The sequence below is a fragment of the Neolamprologus multifasciatus genome, chromosome 16 (assembly GCF_963576455.1).
Source record: "Neolamprologus multifasciatus chromosome 16, fNeoMul1.2, whole genome shotgun sequence".
Lineage (NCBI taxonomy): Eukaryota > Metazoa > Chordata > Actinopteri > Cichliformes > Cichlidae > Neolamprologus > Neolamprologus multifasciatus.
This window is the reverse complement of record NC_140454.1, coordinates 5,030,916-5,048,355: the sequence shown is the minus strand read 5'-3', so window position 1 is coordinate 5,048,355 and position 17,440 is coordinate 5,030,916. Positions and strand designations below refer to the sequence as shown.

Here is a 17,440-nt window from a genome sequence, read left to right as displayed (position 1 = left end):
AAACATGCTTTTGAGGCTTCAAGTATACAAATAATGTGCAACAGTCACGGTGAACTGGAGTTTCATTTGTTTACAAGGAAGCAGTGATGCAGCTTTAGAGATCCTGTGAAATTTTTAATTTTGACTTCCTGGAAGAAGCAATCCGTATTTGTAGTGACCTCATGCTGCAACGTGAATTCATTTATTTTAATGGGTCCGGTGTCGCTGACAAGCATGTCCACACTTGGAAAAACAACTCAACCCCCTGTAACATGGAAACTGATTTTTTTTTTTTTCGGACACAATCTATTCTAAATAAAACTGGCAACAGATAAATAGAAAAAGATACCAAACTGATAGAGTTTTTTTAATCAATATGGCCACAAGCACTGAGTTTAAAGGGTTTCTGGACAGACAGAAGAATCCAGTAGCTGAGGGTTTCAAGTGAAGATGTCCTGTGGTGGACAAGGCCTGTGTACACCACACAACCAGTGATGAAGACAGTTAAGTAGCTGCATATTTGGGACTTCAGTGAATATTTTTCTAGCAGAACCAGTAGAACCATTTCACACTATCTGCTTTTCCTGCACTGACACATTTCAATGAAATTTCTAATGCTTGAAGTTTGTATTTTCATGTTTGTTACATTCCTGTTTCTGTTTCTGTTCCTCTGTTATTCTGGTATGATATCATTTTTTGTCCTTTTGAGTTTAGCTCCTACATCAGTTTTATAATAATTATCCTCTCCTGCGCTTCTAGTGCCCTTTCTGCCTTGTTTCAGCACATCCTTCTTGCCCTCTTGTGCTCACTTTTCTGCCATTTTTTAAATTTAATTTACTTCCAGCCAAGTTCTTCTCCTTTCCGTGGCTTGCAGCGTAATTATTACACCTGTTATAGGTTAACATTTTGAACTTTATTTTCAGAATGATTAAAATACATGCCTCCTATTTGTCTGCATCATGCAATTAGATGCCCAGGATCATATAAAAAGAAAACCCAAACCTTCTCGTGGTCTATTTCTAGGCGGCAATCCTGCCTGCACATGGAGACGATAAGATTATGTGACAAAAATCAATATTTCTTAACATAAAAAAAACCTCCAGTAATGTCAGAACCTGGCCACAACTATATAGAAAAAAAGAGATTATGGCAGACTGAACAAAGAGAGCATCTGACTGGCACATGCAGCACAGAGTCAACATTGGAGTGCCACAGATCATGAGGGAATTCATTACAGAAAACTTAAAACAACAAATGAGGAGGCTGTTTCTATAGCAACTCTCAAACGGAATACATGTACCGCCGTTACGTATTTAAAATACAAAATATGAGTAACTGTATTCCGTTACAGTTACCGTTTAAAAAGGTGGTATTTAGAGTACAGTTACTTTGTTGAAATAAATGGATTACACGGCGGTACTTTCCTGTTTCATATTGTGGCGGGTCAGGACTGTTTGGGTTTTGTTTGACAGCTACGTTCTGTTGTTGCAGGTGGCAGCGTTACGGTTGCCATGGTTACAGGGTGACGCTCTCTCTCTCTCTGTGTGTTTCCTGGGTGAGAGAGCACCTTTTTGTTGTTGTTGTGCTAAGCTAATACGCAGAATGATACAGGTATAGCTCTAAAGAATGTAGCATCATGGGCAGTGTAGTCCGTGCTGCAGGGAGAATGGACCGCCATACACGTTATGTGTCTGTGAGCGAGGGAGGGAGAAAAAGGAAAAGTAGAGATGTCATGAGCAGAAACGGGAGCTGGAAGCATGTAAATATAATAATAACCACTGCAGCCAAGAAGAGTGCCTGACGAGCCCAGTTGTAAGTAAGCTATTAAGACTCGACTGTACACCGTGTTCGTGTTTTCCTCCAAAAACAATAAGTTCTGTTGGAGCAGCCTTTCAACGCCTCTCTCTGTCTCTCGCTAGCAAAGTTGACCCAGACAACAAAGTTAAGCTAGTTTTCGGCTACGAGCCCGACAAGAACCTGACGTATTAGTCAGAGGTCCCTTTACTACGGTTCGGAGCCGCGGACCTTCAGTAACAGTAATAAATCACAGCAATAGTACATTCATGTAGTTGTAAACAGCATGATAATATATTAAGTAATCCAAAGTATTCAGAATACGTTACTCTCATTGAGTAACGTAACGGAATACGTTACAGAATACATTTTGGGGCATGTATTCTGTAATCTGTAATGGAATACATTTTAAAAGTAACCTTCCCAACACTGCTGACAGGGTGAAAAGTACCTCAGCGAGACTTAATGAAACACCTGTCTGTTAGCACAAAGATGTGTGTGACAGATAAAAGCTGTACCCAACCAGAGAGCAATCACCTCACCCCAGTATCCTTATTTTATTTTAAAAGTAGTAAAAGGCAATATTAAAGTTACACAAGTCATCATTTTTGCAAATTTTCTTATTGCTATATCACTGTTTGCTACTCAAAAACTTCATTAGCTTGGTATCGTCGTTTTTTGCGTTTCCTTTGAATAGCAAAGGTAAAACTGGTACGTACATACGTGTTACCTAAACTGAAAGTACAAATGAAAAAATAACCATTTATTTCTCATCAGATCCGTCATTGCTGTATGTTTTAAATCAAGCATTTGGTTTTTGCGTAAGTGCCGTGGAATGGAGCATGTCTATTTTTCAGAATGAGAAACACATCAACTGTTTCTCTGTGATTCAGTCATTCCCATTTCCTTTGTTTTTGTACAAGGCAATCACACAAGATGACCCCTGATTACCAGATCTTCATATACGCACACTTGAAAGATTCAAGAGTAAACAATGTTTGAGTTTATTGCTTTTTCCCCTTTTCTCTTTGTTGCATGACAAAGAGGCTCAATCAGCAGGTTGAGTAGACTTTTCATTTGATAATCACTTAAATTATGTTTAAGGTTTAAGCTTTTCGGTCAGGGTTTGTGTAGATGCACTGATACCCACAGTCATGCAAAACAGAATAAAAGCAAAGCTACAGAAAGATAAAAACATATTGCAAATCAGCAAAATATGAATGCACGAAATTAGTATTTGTATCTTTGAAAAGTGTCAGTCTTGATTATGCAGATTTTTTATGAAGACTTTTAAGCAAAAGGTATTTCTACAGCGCCAAATTACAACAACAGTCACCTCAAAGGGATTTATATTGTAAGGTAGACCCTACAATAATACATACAGAGGAAAAACCCAACAATCATATGACCCCCTATGAGCAAGCACTTTGGTGACAGTGGGAAGAAAAAACTCCCTTTTAACAGGAAGAAACCTCCAGCAGAACCAGGCTGAGGACGGGGCGGGGCCATCTGCTGCGACCGGTTGGGGTGAGAGATAATCATAGATTATCAAAAACATTTTTGTCTGTAACCTTTGCGTAATTTATTGGTTTAATATATTCCTCTCTGCCTGTCTACAAGGAAAGTCTGTCTATCACAGATAACAGATTATCTGCTTCTTGTGGGACAGATTTTCTTCATAAAACCAAAACAATGAATAAAAAGAGGTTAAAAGACACAGCAGAGGTTCAGAATCGGGTGTTAATCACCTGTGAGTTGATCGCTGGAAAAAAAATAGGAAAACCAAAACAATGAATAAGAAAAAAATTAAGTGTTTCCAGGGTGTAACAATGCAGATTCACCTTTATTAGTAGGTTTTGGTACAAAATCTGGTGTCAGTGTCGGGGGAAATATGAGTGCGGTGCCTCCAGTCTACTCGATCAGAACAGTTAATCCCTGAAAGAATAACATACAGTGTCCACGTCACAGCACCACCTGACACGGTGTGCTGCTTAATCTGTTAAATAAAACAACAAGGTGTGCAGGCTTCAGGTCTATCTATCTATCTATGAATGCTTACTTCAGGAAGCTTTAGCAAGCTTTAACTTGCCCTGTAGCTTCTCGTAGGGTTTTCAGTCTAACAGATGCCAGGCCAGTCTTACTTTCTCAGAATAAGATTTAGCTGAAAAATTAGACTTCCCTAGTTGATGTTCAGAAACTTTTAGAAGCTGCTGAGGCTTCTAAAGGGGTTTGAAACGAGTTAAAGCTCAATTCTTGGTTTTCCCGAAGCAGAGACTCATTGCCTGACATTCCCAGATTATCTTTGAAGTGACAGGAACATTGCAAGTCCAGGGTTGCCAGGATTTAACACGAGTCCTTTAGAAATAATGCGTCCTGTAAGAACGTACTACAGCATGTGATAACCCAGCAGAAACAACAACATGCCGTTTTAGGTTGTTTTAAAGCAGAACTTTTTGACTAAAGCAAACATCCCATATTACTCAAGCTCATACAAATCTCCTCATACGAAAATTAATCACCGTCCAATCACATCCCAGTAACATTTACATCAAGACCAGAACAAGAGAGCATGAATCTTCATATTCATTTATAGCTGCAGATCTTCAGAATCACCTGAGAGTGTCCATTTGTTTCTGTATCTTAATTAGGCGATATGTGAGTACAGTAATCATACATTAAGGAACAATAACAATTTCCCGGCAGGAGTTCACATTAAATGCTGGTAATCTTTTTACCATTTAATGCAGTTTATTGGCTGTTTTTCTTAATCAGATTCACCATCCACTTTCCTTTTCCTGAAGGAGACTCCAGTCATATCTTTGTTATCAACTTGACGTCAGTCCACGCAGCAAAACAGCCCAATACTCCCAGAGCTCGACATTCCAAGTGCTCTGTATTTTTCCAACTCTACGCCCTGTGAGTGGAGCGAGAGAGAGAGAGATGGAGGGAGTGCAAGGTGCGTTGGAGTTTGCGCAAGCGGGTTTGCTGATGCTCAGATTGGTGTGTTTGTGATTGGCCACCTGAGGAGATGCATGTCAGCCAGCAAAGTTGCGTGCTTTTAAAGTGCTGCGGGCAGAGGGCAATGCATTCAGAACACTCACAGCTGTCAGGAGACGAGAGCGGAGAGCAGAGCCACGTCAAGCAGACCTTCCTCAAACACAGAGAGAAAGAAGAAGAAGAAGAAGAAAGTGGAGATATGACTCTGTCAGCTGTGCAACAACTTTTTCTGCTGTGTTTATTCATTTGCTTTGGATGTTGGAGCACAACAGGTGGGTGAAACACGATACTGAGTCAGATACATGTAAACCAGCACCATCGTCAAGGTGCATGAGTTGTTTTTGGCAGCTGAAATTAATCAGCAGCTAAAATAAAAGTTGTTTTCAGTGGTGATCACTTATAAACAAAGTGTAAATTTGAGTGCATTTTTTTAAGGTTTTATATCTTTATGAATGCGCCTCTAAGTTATGAAGCCAGTCGTACATTTAGTGTAACTTTTTAAAATAATTATTTATGGTACACTACTCCTGATGCAAGAAGTGGAAAATTCCAGCTCACTATATAACAAATAGGCTTCATCACTGGTTTCAGGAAACAAGGAATATCTGAGTCATAGTTGTAGGACTATTTCAGCTTCCACTTAAACTCTCAGTATATGTTTTTATAGCAAAGCATAGGTGGATTGAGAGGCAATTAAAGAGGGACTAACACCACAATGTAACACAACGTCGCCAACATTGAAATGGTTAACAAGTTCTAACTCAATCATTCATTGTCACTGAATGATTTATCAGTGCTGTACAGATCCATAATGAGCTAATAAATATAGGTTGATGTGCTTTGTACTCAAAGATGCACTATCTTGCGCAGTCTTTTTAATTAATAAGACTTCTTCACTGGATATTTTAAACAAAAGTATAAAATTGGTATGTAGTGAATGGATTGTGATGTAATGAATGGTGACTGGTGACACACCAAGATGTGATAGGCATAATGTATGATTCTGATTAATAATAATTCTTCATAAATGCCCCTATAGGTGATGTTAGCTCAAGGTCATCCCACTTTTTTTTAAAAAAAAAGTCACAATGTGTGCAAGTGCAAAAACTGGTACAATATGTACAGTCTTACTCCAGTCTGGGTGCTCTGCTCAGACTGGGGCAATCTTTTATAAATGACTCATTGTAAGAGAAAAGAAATGCATTTATTATTAAAATTTAGTACCAGTAGAATTATATCAATGTAAAATGTACTCTATTACAAGTACCAATCCCCTATTAAAATGATTAATCAAAGAAATTTCCCTTCTAAATGAAGGAGTGTGATGCCTGGATGGAAAGCATTTACCTGACCTCGTATTAAAATGTTGCGCTCTGTTTTAACTCTGAAACGCGCAGTGACAGTGACGTAAGCACATCTATGCAGACAGCAACATGTGAACATGGAGAAAATTGTAAATGAAATGACACAGAACCAGTGGATGTCGGTCCAAATAGGTTTTTTAATGAGATTTCTGAAATTCGTAACACTATCTCCAACCTGTATGTTATTATTCTGAAATGTTTCTTTGACAGCTTAAAGACGCTTATTGAGGAAAGCTTGAACGTTTTCAGCATGTCGTTCGATAACAGTCACTCATGAGCAGCCCGAGCCTCACAGTCATATGTAGTATTGCATCAAACATACACCGGCAGCCTCCTGATATTAGAGGCTTAATAATAATATGAAATTTGAACACATAAAAATACAATAAATGATGATAAAGGACTTCCAAATTATTATTTTGGGCTACATATGCATGACGTCGTGGTATCAGTCCAATTACAATGTTACATTTATTGAATTATGCTGCCCTACTATAAAAAAATTGATAAGTATTAACATTATGTGTATCTTTATCCAGATGCCAGTCCTCTTGATCAGTGGGAAGACGGCATAGTGTTACAAAAGGTAGTGAGACTCTTCATTTACAATCATCCCTCCATCACTGAGGCATTTTTCAAAGTCTCTACAATTTTTGTTTTTGCTGTTCTTATTTTCCTCCTAACTTAGTGGATGATCCACTCATTCTGGTCTACATTTCTTGTGTAATTAGCATTACTTATTGCCAGTTTGATGAACAGTGTCATCTGCACTCAGCCACACATTCAGTGCTTTGAGCAACTCTGTATATAGACACTTAGAAGTTTGAGTACAAATGTTCTATTTTACTTGCAAACAGTGTTGCTGTTGTGTTTTGTGGGAAAATAAGAAGTAAGAATAGAAAAATCACTGGTCAAAGGTATTATGTTGCATTCACTGCCAGCTTTCGAGCTGTAAATAAGTGTACTGTTTGTCTGCAGGTGCGAGGGATCAGAAGTGATGATTTGAGTGGTGTCTTGCGGAGAGACCAGAATGAGGTAGGCAAACATTTTAAAGCTACTTTAAAGGTTTCTATTCTATTCTATTCTATTCTATTCTATTCTATTCTATGCTATAGGCCTCATGCTAACACTTTAAAGGGGTTTTCGACGTATGATCACAAACTATATGACTTTAAAAATTGCTTTTAATGCTTGACTTGTGAAAAACCTTCAAACCACAGCTGACAAACTAATCCTTAAAAAATAAAAGTCCAGTTCAATAGATGCTCACATGTCAAATTTCAATTCTCTTCAGCGAGCTGTGTCAAATGCACGTCCTTTAAATAAAAAACATTACATCACAGCAGAGGCATACGCAAGTACAAAAAAGTGCGTTTAAAAGAAGACGGTTTTAGACGGTTATCCTGCTCACCGTCTAAAAGCTGGTTAGCAGGATAAACATGACTGTGTCTGGGTTGCTACCCAAGATTATCTCTTTTTGAAGTTATGGAGTGGGCAGGTGAGCCACCGAGTCAACAGGAAGACAACGTGACAGCCAGAGGAAGTAACAGAGCTGGAATCATTGTGTGCTCTCTTACGTTTTGCTGAATTGTTGCTGTTTTGCCTGTTTACTGTATTCAAGAGTCAGTGGAGGCAGGATCAAGTGTGAGAACTTTAATTCTGTTATTAATGCCTAATTGTTTTCCTTCCCCCACAGGAGCAGGTTCAGAATGTCTTCAAAAGAGTAGGTTTTCTTCCCTAGTTGTCTTTACACTTTTCCATCATTTCTGCTGTTTGTTCAGCACCAGCTCACTGATTCTGCTCCTTCCCCCCCCCCCCCGCCCAGTTCCTGTTTCATTACTCCAAAGCACGCAACTCTGTTGGAGCTGTACAAAAAGAGGTGAGCAAATGAGCAAACCAATCAATCTTAGTGTCTGATGTTTCCATTAATTTGTCATTTTTGAGAGTTATTGCTTTAATTTAATGCAGTGCTTAAACTGCTTTTGGTCATTTCAATTGGCAGCATGGGTGGAAAAGGAGAACACAAAACATCTGCTTTGAGGCTTTCAGGTTGATTATGAATTTTGAAGTGAACAACAAATCTAAAGACTCTTTTTTCACCCCTGAAAACGGCAAACAAACCTAAGTAAGTTTCAGTTTCAGAACTGGCCATTTGGATGCTGTCGGCTGCCTCACAGAGCTGATACAGCATGACAGCAGGTGGCAAATGCGACTTTAAATACTGAAATCTGGAGCAAATTTTGGTCTTTTGGCCTACTCAGCAGATCCTCATGAAGCTCTCTCTCTTTCTTCCTCCAGTCTCATTCAGTTCACCCTCTCATGCGACTTTCACCAAAGCTTTCCCAGAGGAGAAAGAAGAAGGTGGTACTTTTGGTGAGAACACAGATCTGAATGCTTTTAACTGATTTTTTTTTACTTGAAGGTTTCAGAGCAGGGTTATGAATGAAGCGGATAGAAAAACTGCAGACAACTGAGGTCATCTCTCAAGCTTAGGGACTTTTAAAGCTTCCTACTTAACAATTGGAGGTAGTAAACAGTTTTTGGCTGGTGAGCCATTCACGTTAATCAGTGTTTGCAAGCTAAAGAGGTTTTGAGCTGCTCAAGCAGGAACTGTTTATTGCTCCCATAATTCATTTCATCTCACTAAAAAAATGTCTAAGTAGGCAAAACAATACAGTTAAGAAACTAGATTAAAAACAAACGTTTTTGGCACAGCACACATGAAAAAGTTGCCCAAACTGTCCTTTAGCATCTCTAAAATTGACTCCATACACTTAAGAGATATAATAAATGCTAAAACTATGGCGCTAAAGTGAAAATGTGCATTTTTTCCATTATTAAGACTAAAAACAGCAGAAACATTTTCATCTCTTCTCTGCACGCACAGCAGACATTCTCGAAAACACACACACACACACACACCCCATACTTTCCACTCATTTCTCTTCTGCCTATAAAGACTTAACCTTTTCAGGTAGTGAACCAGTGATTAAGAATTAGCCAGCATGTATCACTTTTAATTGCATTACTAAGGTTCAATGTAGCGACTGACTCTTTCTCTTCATCTCCTGCTAATTAAACAGAAGATTCGAGGTCTGCCAGAGGGGATGTTGTAAAAGAAAACAAACAAACACACACCTATCAGAAGAAGAGCAGCTGGCAGATCCACCTGCGGACATCACACTCAAAATCAACTGATGGACCACGCAACAGCATCTGTAACTTTTTTGTTAACAGAAACAATTTGACTGTATAGCTGGAAAAAAACTGAAGTGTGTTGCTAAAGCTGCCGTGTGTCTTGTTGCTTGCAAATGCAAAAAAAATAAATAAAAAATTGGTGTCATCGGACGGGAACTGTCACCAAGCAAATTTGGCAGATTGTTACACAAGACATGAGTATCTAAAACAAAACAACACAAAACTGTCACTGATCGCTGTGGCAAAGAGGTGAACTCACATTTAATTGACCAGAATTAAATGTACATGTACATTTTGTGACATAATTATCATGAAACGGTATTAAAAAAAAGTTAAAACTCGTCTGTGATGCTTTTGTGAAGACGTAGTTGATACTAGGGCTGCTCGATTAATCAAATTTTAATCTCGATTACGATCTGGGCTTTCAACGATCATTAAAAATGACTGGGCCGATTATTAGCCCCTCCCTCGTGTTTTACTCTCGCGCTGCTCCGTGTGGCAAATCGAGCGCACCTCTCTGCATTTCCAACACGTGTCACAACAATTAAGAGGACCCGCGGGAAGCTCGGAAAGCTAAGCAGAAGTTATTTGGAGAGGAGAGTGACTGCTGTTGGTTGAAAAGAGAGGTAAAAAAAAACTTCAGTGGTGTGGAAACATTATGGGTTCGCGGAGTCAGACGTGGATCAAGTAGACACAGTGTGTAAACTTTGCTACAGTGTCGTAGCTGCACCACAGAGCAACACTGCAAAGTTCACTAAACATAGATGTTTACATTTTTCATTTTTTTTTATATTGCAAACATTTGCACTGTTATCAGTATTTGCACACTATTTTATATTATTTTTTGACAATCTTTAAAGTCATTATTCAACACATTGTTATTGTTAAATAAATATCATCAAATAATTGAGATCTCAATTTCAGTGAAAATAATCGCGATTATCATTTTTGCCATAATCGAGCAGCCCTAGTTGATACAGTTCAATGTTTATTCAAATTACAAAACAGTTGTTGTTTCCCCTGCTGAAATGTACTGTAGGATGATCATAATGTAGGTTTGACACTTTCCAGCAGCCCAGTGGCCTGTCCAAATACAGGACGATCCAGTATAAGAGCGCCACCTACATGGTTACAACACACAACGCACATGCTGACAAAGGAGAAGCCGCCCCCTCTGCTCGGTTTTAAGGTCTTCGGAGTGTTTTCCATGTAGCGGTCACATGGCTTTTGTGGTTGAAGTTACAGGTGTTTACTTTTTTTTAATCCTCATCCTCTGAGTCACTGTCTTTTCGTGTAGGAAGTGAACTTCTTATCGATGACATTAACTTGTCTTCGATTTGTTTCTTGGGGTTTTCCTCCAGGTCTGTCTTCACGGCTCCAGTTTCTGATAACCTCCACTCCAGCTCTGATTGGGACACGCAACATGAATTATAGACACTTCAATCGCATAACATGAGGTATAGCCGATGCAATATCGCTCAACAGATTGACAAACTGCAGCTTCCAAAATTACATGCGATACACTGAGATGTACTGAAAATAAATTCATACCTCTCAAACGAGCTTTAGTGACTTAATAGAATTCTAACAGTATCTATCATTAAAACCAAACAACCTGACTAAAAGTGCAACTGCTGAAAAATGAAAACATGACTTCCTGATATTTTCCAGTTTAAAACAACACAAAACGATCATTGTATCCACTCAGAGATAGGTCTGTCAGGCCTACAGTCAGTTAGTTTTGTGCTTAAAAAATGTTCGGTTTTGTCAGCAAGTCGCCTCTTACCTTCAACTTTCAGGTTCATGCCCCCAAAGACCAGAGGACCGATGAACTGGGCCTTCATCTCGCCCTCGAAGTAAACAAAGATGGTGGGCAGGTTGCGGTCGGGGTAGTTGGGGATGCAGGTGGTGGAGATGGACTTGAGGAACTTGGTCTGAGGGAACTTCCTGGCTAATGCGCTCAGGTGCTGGTTGATGAGGGTGCACAGAGGGATGCTGGTAAGGGAGATGAATGGAGAGAAAACATCAGACTGACCTGTTGGTGGTAAACTTTGTGACAACAGTTGCTCATTTTTAATGTCAGTTAATGTTAATGTCAGTAATTGTTTCCTGCCCCAAGTGAACGTGTGTGGAATATGAAATAGACGGCATCAGATCAGCAGTACTGAATGGTTATACCAATACGAATCACATTTAGGCACAGTACTGGGGACGTGAGCCACAATGATGGCCCAATGGCATTAATTATTTGGCCAGTTAGTTAATTACAAAATCTCCAGATTGCCATTGGCTAACTGATCCCTTCTTATTTTATCCAAACTACAAAACACAAAAACAGATATTCAAACAGCAACCAAGTGCATGAAGAAGAAAAAAACTCATATCTAAGCAGAAGCATATAAAGAATGGAAATAACACATTATCAAATAAATGTGAGGTAATTTAACAAATCAAAGAATTTAATTTTAAGAATTACAAGACACTGTATTTCAAACAGCAACGGTTTGCAGTTTACCTGCTCAAAATACCAGGATCACCTCCAACCATGAAGTGTTCTGGACTTAGAACAGCTTTTCACATCACCAAAAATAAATTCTCTCTAACTTAGAAAGTAGATTTGTTTGAGATTTTGTTCAATAGCATTTTAATTGCTGCAATCTATAAAACTAAATAGGGCTGTGCGATATGACCAAAATCTCATATCCCGATATAAGAATTCTATCGTCCCGATAACGATTTAAATCACAAAAATGTAACATTTTCTGTAAATTCTGTGACTCTCGAGCAGCTCGACTTGCGGGAAGTGTTTCCAGCTGTGCGTCATGTAGCTGGAGTCGAGTGTTTTAACCGATGCATGAAACGATACATTTTAGACATAAGTTGTAACAGCCGCCGTTTTCTTTGTGAGTATTTATTACACGGCGTGCTGCGGGGGAAAGCCTGCTCTAATGTTTGAGTCTAAGGTTTATTTTTTAGCACCTGGTGGCTCTTTTTTTACTTCTCATCCGTAAATAATCTGCTCTTTCATGTGATTCAGTTTATTTTGAAAAGTCTCAACAGGATCTTGAGCTTTATTGTGAAAGGTTTATGTGGTACATAAACAAGCGGACACGCGATGGTGTTACCGTCGTTGTTGCTAACGACAACGCATAAAAACAGGCGCTTGTCCGTCCGTAGTGTGGTTATATTAAATATAAGAGAAAGAGAGAACTTTAAGAAATTAATATAGCCACTACAGTGACCATCAAAACCATGAAAAAATATTGCTGTAAACAGTTTATTTTGCGACACCACGAAACAAACGATAGCGTAAAATGAAACGATAGAGACGTTTTTATATCGTCATCCGATATATATCGTTATATCGAACAGCCCTAAAACTGAACAAACATAATCCGACTGTTCAATTAAAACATTTTAATGATAACAGCAACCTGGAAGTGCTAAGTCTATTCAAAGAAAAAACATGTAAAATAACTGAGATTAATGGTAAATATACCCTTATAAACACGAAATGAAAAACGTCACTTAATATTTTCCTCATTCATGATTACTGGATGACCTACCCCTGCTTGTAGAGGTGCAGCACCACCCAGATGCCATCTCCAGCCTTGTTGACCTCTTTGACGTAGTCCTGTCCAGAGATTTCTGCCACCTCACCGAACACATTCTTCATCTGGGTTGCTTTCCATTCTGCAAGACGCTTCTGTCTGCAAGGAGACGCAGCCTACATCAGTACCCCGACAAACTCACATGAATATCAATCCACAAGAAAAGTTTAAGACAGAGATTTTCTTCTCTAGCAAAATGTTTTCTTTTTCATGACCAACAGAAAATACTAATTATATATTTTTAACTACCACATTATAGTTAAAATCAGCTTTTCCCAAGATAATTTAACAGTACCTCACCAAAAAAAAAAAACAACAACAGATCAAGAGGTCTAATGGGTGCAAGCAGAAGGTGTAAACAAACAGGCAACTAACCACCAGCATAAAGCTGAAATTATTTATTCTTGTTCCACTCTACTTGAGTTGTGCTCAAGTTGTTGTATTGTTTACCTATACATCTCAATGGCTGCTTCATCTTCCTCACTGAACTCATCTTCATTTTCCTCTAGCTCTTCCAACGTCATGTCCTCATATGTTTTAACTGATCAGAGAAAAAAAAAAATTAACATATCAAATAATACATCTGAATATTTCATGTGCATTTAACTGGTATTTGCAAACTATGTTACGTTGGGTAAAAAGTTGCCTTTTGCAGTTTAAGCTACAAAGAATGACTGATCTCTCTTACCAACAGACTGCTGTTGGAGGGCCAGCTCCTCCTCTTCATCCTCCTTAGGTGTCTCCTTGGGAGGAAGAATTCCTTTCTTTCTCAGAATATCATTCCACTCTGTATCTTCATTTGGGTCCTAAAGAGAAAAGAAAAAGGTTTCTTTTAATCTGGGTTTCCATGCGATGTGAAAAAACAACATGACATTCCAAAGTCAGTCTTTGTGCAAACAAATTACTTCCACGAGTTAACTTGATCTAACAAATAAGCCAAGATAGTGCTATGGACTAAGATAAGGCATGTGCACTCTATGGGTCTGGATGTGTTTTATGGTTGCTTAAAGTGAATGTATAAGAGCTCTGCTATACTCCTATTTTATCACAAACTAAGTGGATTTGTTTGCAGATCATATTTTTAGCGGCACTCATTGGGATCGTTTTCTGCGGAAGAAAACCCTCATGATCCGTGAAACGTCCCTACTAGATTGGTCAACAGAACCCCTTTGATGTGAACAAACAAGGAAAACTGTAGATTAACTTAGCAAGCTGATACCCAGCTTTGGGTGACTGCTTATCTTGATAGCCAATGTTAGAATGAGTGAATCCAGATAACGGAAACACAGCCCTGGGTATGTTGAACTCACTTCGTAGTATAGGCTCCAGGTCGTTAAAAAGTTAACATCAAAACATTATTTGTTATTTACCCTTTTAATAAACACTTATTAAACTTAAATAAACTATAAACATTTTTTAAAAGACTACAGGTAACTGGATTTATCAGTGTTTAAAAGTTTTTACATTTTTTATCGTTTCCACAAAATATTTTAGCAAATCTGCTACCATATAAAAGTCTTCGTGTGCCAACGTTTATTTTTTAGTTTGACAGTAATCGTTTCAACTCTGGTCCCAGACTATTCCGAGACCTTTTAACTGGTTTGAAGTGTTATAGGGCTAGCTTGCTAGCTAAGTGTAAAGCTATTGAGTGCTCAGAGACACTGCTGGCTAAATATCTAGAAAATTACGTCGTCACGTTACACGGCTTTAAATGACGTTAAATATTCTTATTCACAGCCGGTACGCTGTGACTTTTAACAAACTAAAGAAGGTTTACCAACCTGCATTTTGACTGATAAGAGTTCTCTGAAATCACACCACTGTTCCCCTCCCAGACGCGGAAATAGAAGGAGCGCAGCCAAATCGATTCCGACGGAAAACAAAAACCTGTGACTGTTTCACATGCGCACAAAAAATACCCAGCATTAAAATAACCCCCTGTAACTATCTATATAATGTCTCAAACATTTACTGAACTTTTTTTTTTACTGTGGTATAAAAACAAAAATTCCTGATTTTAGAAGGACTAGGAAAAAACACTTCACGGGGAGGACAATAATAACAGAGACACCAAGTTCCTGTTGAGGCGCAATGTGCCCATATAAGGAATGAGAGCGGAGCATTCCATTTGTGGCTGCTGAGAGCGAATCCAAACAGGTGCCGCACACACACACACACACACACACACAGAGTACAATATTTACTGTGGGATGTAAAAAGGGCACACAACGCAAAGCCTCTCAAGTGTACTAAACAATAAGTGATTAGGTTATTAGCGATTCATATACGGATAGGTGCCACGTTATGCACACAATAACAGTAAGTACTGGTGTACATATTTTTTTATTCACAGATTTTCATAGATGTTTGCATGAAACTGGTAACACAGTGAGATCCTTCCGCTTGACCGCGGTCATTTTGTTTACTTAACTTCCTCCTTTTCTTCTTCCCCTTCTTCCTCAGCTTTACACCACTGCCATCCATCCGAGCTCAAAAATAATCACATGTAACTATATATGAATATAGATATATTATTTTTGCTGGTCTGTCACTATTAAAGGAGGGCGGAAAGCGAACTACTCAAAGTCCCAGATTCACCCTATAGGCTATCATTTTATTTATCATTTTATTTTGGGAGCTTCATTAACGGCAACATTGCCTGTCAAGTTGCACCATTAAAATATCCAAGAACTGAAGGCCTTATAGTGTGGTGTTTAACAGATGTGCCTTAGAAAAAAAAGGCCCCAGGTTTGTTCACAGGAAACCCCTTTGGGCTTACCTCAGGAAGGGCTTCCGGTATAAGGACAAAAAAGAGAGTCCCCAGTCAAAACATGTCGAGCGACCCCTTGTGAATAAAGGAGCTGAAGTTTTATTTTCAAATGAATAGGTTGGTTTATTGGCCCCTTAAAAAAATCTGTGTTTAATCGAGTTATCATAAAGGTCGTTTGTGCTGTGGGGGTGGTTCGCTTCAAGCACTTTTTTTTTTTTATGTCATACTCTGTTAATTTTTAAAAAGGTTTAGAGTTATTTAGATCTGTTGTGAAACTGTTCATTCAAACGCTCACCGTTGCAACAGGTTTTGTTCATCCCGTGCAACCTACAGTTAACCTTAAGTCAAGGATCCAGCAGATTGTTTGATAAAACAAGTACAAAGCGCAATCGCAGTCTGCACAGAACAGGAGTGAAACTTTGCGTGGTTCAGTTTCAACCCACACTGTGGGAGTGTCACAGAGCGTGGGTTTTAATGGAAGCAGGTGTGAAGTGCACCTGCCGGTGGATCTGTTGGGATAATATATCCTATATTATCTCTCTATGTGTTCCTTATTACACATTTCCAGTGTTTATCATCCAGGTCCTATACAGGATACATTACAAGTCCTATAACATAAAAAGCTGTTTTCCACTCCACTGACAGTCTTTCAGTGTTTCACTTTTCACAGAAACTCTTTTGTTTTACAGTCAAACACCTGAGGGCTGTTTCACGCGAAGGTCCAATCACAGAACGGTCACTGGCTCACTACCGGAACTGGCGGAAGGGAAAGTTGGTGAAATGCGGAACAGGAGAAAATAAAGTGAAGAGCTCTCACTCTGACCCTGTTTTTCACAAACTGTGCATTTTTTTAAAACTTATTAATCAAAGTACAATGTGTTATAGGTGTGTACGTTACTAACAAACCACAACTACTTTCCACTTTCCAGCTTTTACCTGGCCACCATTCACAAGTTAGACTCTGCAGAACACGTTACAGTCATTTTCACTTATTTATTAGCTCTTTAGCTCAAAATCTGCTGTGGCTGATCTCAGTAAATCTAAGTTTCTTCTCTCATGTGGAAACTTATGCGACAATTGGCAGATGTGGTTAAAAGAGTTGCAGGAGAGCCAAAGATCAAATCTAAAGCAGACTGTTTTCATAGGAATCTACTGTAGAGGGTTAATTTATTATTTTTAAATTACAGTAAGTTTTTCCTGTTGAAATTGTTGAATGTTGAAATTGGACATTATTTTATATTAAATATTGAAGTTACATGGCACAGCTGGCTAAATAAAGCTGGGAGGTGAGTTTAATTCTGTTAAACTGTTTTTATTGTTTCTTTGACTGGATCATGTGAGTTTGAAGAGGAAAACATGTGACTGAGAATATTCTGCATAATAATGTTTTTTTCTTTTTTTAAAGCAACATTCTGGCTGTGGCTATAGTGGCTAGTTAAAGTTCAAAATTATTCCACAAACGTCACATAGACAGCTGCACATTAACAAATACTCTAAAGCAGGGATGTCACACTCATTTTACATCATGGCACACATACAGCTCAGTTTGATCTGAAGTGAAAAATTTTAAAAAGTAGTGCAGTTTCAACAGTACATCTCAGTTTTTCTACATGATAAAAAAAATGCTGCTCTTGAAGCTAAATTAAAGAAATCTGTCAGTTTGGCTCTTTCGGCTTAAATTGTAATAAATAAATGTGTAAAATCACACCAAAGGTTCTGGTAACTAA

At 38.5% G+C, this 17,440-nt stretch overlaps 2 protein-coding genes across 2 annotated transcripts; one reads left to right on the top strand and one right to left on the bottom strand.

Annotated features, from left to right (window-relative positions):
- The first annotated feature begins 1,267 nt into the window (after nucleotides 1-1,267).
- On the top strand, nucleotides 1,268-9,257 carry nms (neuromedin S). Its single transcript, XM_085136020.1, has 7 exons — nucleotides 1,268-5,042; nucleotides 6,674-6,720; nucleotides 7,113-7,169; nucleotides 7,831-7,857; nucleotides 7,960-8,013; nucleotides 8,433-8,507; nucleotides 9,218-9,257. Exons 1-7 carry the CDS (start codon nucleotides 4,802-4,804, stop codon nucleotides 9,248-9,250), a joined length of 534 nt encoding a protein of 177 aa, XP_084992146.1. The 5' UTR covers nucleotides 1,268-4,801; the 3' UTR covers nucleotides 9,251-9,257.
- Nucleotides 9,258-9,565: 308 nt separating this feature from the next.
- Nucleotides 9,566-14,855, bottom strand: pdcl3 (phosducin-like 3). Its single transcript, XM_085136017.1, has 6 exons — nucleotides 14,725-14,855; nucleotides 13,632-13,749; nucleotides 13,394-13,484; nucleotides 12,899-13,042; nucleotides 11,119-11,327; nucleotides 9,566-10,737 (listed from the first exon to the last, which is right to left on the bottom strand). Exons 1-6 carry the CDS (start codon nucleotides 14,728-14,730, stop codon nucleotides 10,592-10,594), a joined length of 714 nt encoding a protein of 237 aa, XP_084992143.1. The 5' UTR covers nucleotides 14,731-14,855; the 3' UTR covers nucleotides 9,566-10,591.
- Between the last annotated feature and the right edge of the window lie 2,585 nt (nucleotides 14,856-17,440).